A 1,404-nucleotide genomic window follows, 5' to 3' on the forward strand; every position below is an offset into this window, starting at 1 on the left:
GTTTGGCCATGAAATAGAGTTTCCTACTTTTTCCACCGCAGACTGGAACAGCCTGAGATCTGCTGGAGATAACTTAGGAAATTGTCATAGTGAAAATACTAGCATGGATTGTTGATCATCTGATGCTATGATTCTTTCCCAGGCACCACACCTGTTGGTGTTCAGATGGAGCAGCACACCAGTCATCCTAACAGAAAAGGTGTGTGTTGGAGGCCCTGCTTCCCCTCCCTTAAAAAGCAAGACCTCCTTTGCATTCCCCATTAAATGGGAGCATTGCTGTATTCCCAGAACCTAGAACTGGATCTGTTAAATAGTAGATGCTCAGTAATTATTTGTTAAATGAATTTATTATTCTTCCTTTGTATCTCCTCTTACTACTTAGAACAAGACTGTGTACAGGATCTTTTTTTTTTTTTTTTTGAGACGGAGTCTTGCTCTGTCGCCCAGGCTGGAGTGCAGTGGCCGGATCTCAGCTCACTGCAAGCTCCGCCTCCCAGGTTCACGCCATTCTCCTGCCTCAGCCTCCCGAGTAGCTGGGACTACAGGCGCCTGCCACCTCGCCCGGCTAGTTTTTTTTTTTTTTTTTTTTTTGTATTTTTAGTAGAGACGGAGTTTCACCGTGTTAGCCAGGATGGTCTCGATCTCCTGACCTCGTGATCCGCCCGTCTCGGCCTCCCAAAGTGCTGGGATTACAGGCTTGAGCTACCGCGCCCGGCCTATGTATAGGATCTTAGAAGACATGGTGTTAGCTAGAGTGAACAGATACTGAGTTGTAGTGGGACAGTTCCATTGGTGGCCAGGGAAATGCCTGAGGCCTTCTGACTCCAGAGCCTATCCACTTAACTATAGGTGGAATACATTATCTGAAAGACCTACTATTCCATAGCTTGGACATAATTTTTTTTTTTTTAATACGGAGTTTTGCTCTTGTTGCCCAGGCTGGAGTGCAGTGGCATGATCTTGGCTCACCGCAACCTCCGCCTCCCAGGTTCAAGCAATTCTCCTGCCTCAGCCTCCCAAGTAGCTGGGATTACAGGCATGTGCCCCCACGCCCAGCTAATTTTGTATTTTTAGTAGAGATGGGGTTTCTCCATGTTGGTCAGGCTGGTTTCCAACTCCCGACCTCAGGTGATCTGCCTGCCTTGGCCTCCCAAAGTGCTGGGATTACAGGCGTGAGCAACTGCGCCCGGCCCCAGCTTGGACATAAATTAACTAGCTCTTTTCACAGAGTATGTAGTGCAGTGGTAAAGAGCATGACTTTGGAGTCTACAGGACCAAATTTAATTCCAGCTGCTATTTGCCAGACCCTCTTTTTTTTGTTTTTGTTTTTGTTTTTGTTTTTTTTTGAGACGGAGTCTCGCTCTGTCGCCCAGGCTGGAGTGCAGTGGCCGGATCTCAGCTCAC

The 1,404-nt window shown here is 47.4% G+C and overlaps 1 protein-coding gene across 11 annotated transcripts in view; it reads left to right on the top strand.

The window, feature by feature from the left end:
- TSACC (TSSK6 activating co-chaperone) overlaps positions 1–1,404 on the top strand; it is an 11,039-nt gene that overhangs the window by 2,396 nt on the left and 7,239 nt on the right. For 6 of the 11 annotated variants that reach the window (XM_011928409.1, XM_011928417.1, XM_011928411.1 and 3 more), the window contains exon 2: positions 143–199. In XM_011928409.1, coding sequence (XP_011783799.1) covers positions 166–199 — 34 coding nt within the window. In that variant the 5' untranslated portion in view covers positions 143–165. Of the gene's footprint in view, positions 1–41; positions 200–1,404 lie in introns of all 11 variants that reach the window. The other 5 variants (XM_011928412.1, XM_011928407.1, XM_011928414.1 and 2 more) reach the window with 1 other exon arrangement.

Source organism: Colobus angolensis, unplaced genomic scaffold (genome assembly GCF_000951035.1).
Source record: "Colobus angolensis palliatus isolate OR3802 unplaced genomic scaffold, Cang.pa_1.0 Scaffold77, whole genome shotgun sequence".
In the NCBI taxonomy this organism is placed as follows: domain Eukaryota; kingdom Metazoa; phylum Chordata; class Mammalia; order Primates; family Cercopithecidae; genus Colobus; species Colobus angolensis.